This window comes from Benincasa hispida, chromosome 8, assembly GCF_009727055.1.
Source record: "Benincasa hispida cultivar B227 chromosome 8, ASM972705v1, whole genome shotgun sequence".
NCBI lineage: Eukaryota > Viridiplantae > Streptophyta > Magnoliopsida > Cucurbitales > Cucurbitaceae > Benincasa > Benincasa hispida.
This window is the reverse complement of record NC_052356.1, coordinates 53,962,380-53,963,896: the sequence shown is the minus strand read 5'-3', so window position 1 is coordinate 53,963,896 and position 1,517 is coordinate 53,962,380. Positions and strand designations below refer to the sequence as shown.

The 1,517-nt window shown below is 38.5% G+C and overlaps 1 protein-coding gene across 1 annotated transcript; it reads right to left on the bottom strand.

Annotated features, from left to right (window-relative positions):
• Positions 1-454: 454 nt before the first annotated feature.
• LOC120084135 (secreted RxLR effector protein 161-like) lies at positions 455-1,254 on the bottom strand. The gene is made up of 2 exons (XM_039040034.1): positions 646-1,254; positions 455-553 (listed from the first exon to the last, which is right to left on the bottom strand). The coding sequence occupies exons 1-2, from the start codon at positions 1,252-1,254 to the stop codon at positions 455-457; spliced, it is 708 nt and encodes a 235-aa protein (XP_038895962.1).
• Positions 1,255-1,517: the final 263 nt, after the last annotated feature.

Here is a 1,517-nt window from a genome sequence, read left to right as displayed (position 1 = left end):
CGAATATCTATTATTAAAAGTTTTGGTATTATTTCGAATGCCCAATAAACTAGTTCCAAAGGGAAACCTTGAAGGCATACATAATCGTTTTCAGTAAAAGAAGCCTTTTTGAAAAATTGATATGTCAAGTTATATGACTATTAAAAAGAGAAGAAAAGAAACAAACACAGATTTTACGTGAAAACCCTAGATCAGGGAGAAAAACTATGAAAGGAGAATTTTTATTCTTTTAATTTTCTGATACACAATATTCAACACAGGACAGGTATAAATAACCAAACTGAGAGAAACCCTAGACAGTAGACACTAAGAAAAAGACTAAAACGCCCTTAGGGCTAAAACACCATTTCAACACTCCCCCTCAAGTTGGGGCATAAATATCAATGAGACCCAACTTGCTAATACAAGTGTCAAACGTCTGTCTAGGTAAGCCCTTAGTCAGGACATCCACAATCTATTGACTAGATGGGACATAGGGAACACAAATACTACCATTGTCAAGTTTCTCTTTGATAAAATGTCGGTCAATCTCAACATGTTTGGTTCTGTCATGCTGAACAGGATTATTAGAAATATTAATAGCAGCCTTGTTGTCATAGTAGAGTTCATCGTGTCATGACTCTTTTGATGAAGATCTACTAATACCTTCTTCAACCAAATTTCCTCACGGATACCCAAGATCATAGCTCTGTATTCAGCTTCAGCACTACTTCTAGCCACGACACCCTGTTTCTTACTCCTCCATGTAACAAGATTTCCCCATACAAAGGTACAATACCCCGAGGTTGACTTCCTATCAGTAGTGGAACTGGCCCAGTCTGAGTCAGTGTAGGCTTCGATGCATCTTCTATCATTTTTCCTGAACATCAAGCCCTTCCCAGGTGTTGACTTTAGATATCTTAGAATCCGAGTAAAAGCTTCCATGCGTCTCTCACACGGGGCTTGCATAAATTGGCTTACCAAACTCACAACATATGAAATATTAGGTCTGGTGTGTGAGAGATATATCAGCTTCCCTACATGACGTTGATATCTCTCCTTATTCACTGGTACGTCGTCTACTAAATTTACCAGATTATTGTTAACCTCAATCAGAGTATCTGCAGGTTTACATCCAGTCATCCTAGTCTCTTGTAAAAGGTCTAACGTATATTTTCTATGAGACACTAAGATCCCTTCCTTTGATCTTGTTACCTCCATGCCTAAGAAGTACCTCAAAGAACCAAGATTTTTAATTTCAAACTCCTCTGCCATTTTCTACTTCAGCTTGTTAATTTCTACATAATCATTCCTTGACAGAATAATATCGTCAACATATACGATTAACACTGCTACTTTTCCTGGTGTTGATTTCTTAGTGAACAGGGTGTGATCAAAGTGACCCTGAATGTACCCCTGGGTTTTGACAAAGGTAGTGAAGCGATCGAACCAGGCTCTAGGGAACTGTTTCAGACCATACAAAGACTTCTTTAGCTTGCACACGTGACTCCCAAACTGTGCTTCAAACCTTAGAGGAG

Coding starts and splice junctions, on each gene's coding strand:
- LOC120084135 (XM_039040034.1), bottom strand. CDS start 1,254: ATGGCAGAGGAGTTTGAAATTAAAAATCTTGGTTCTTTGAGGTACTTC. Junction 554..645: donor AGGAAATTTGGTTGAAGAAG/GTATTAGTAGAT, acceptor AATCCTGTTCAG/CATGACAGAACCAAACATGT.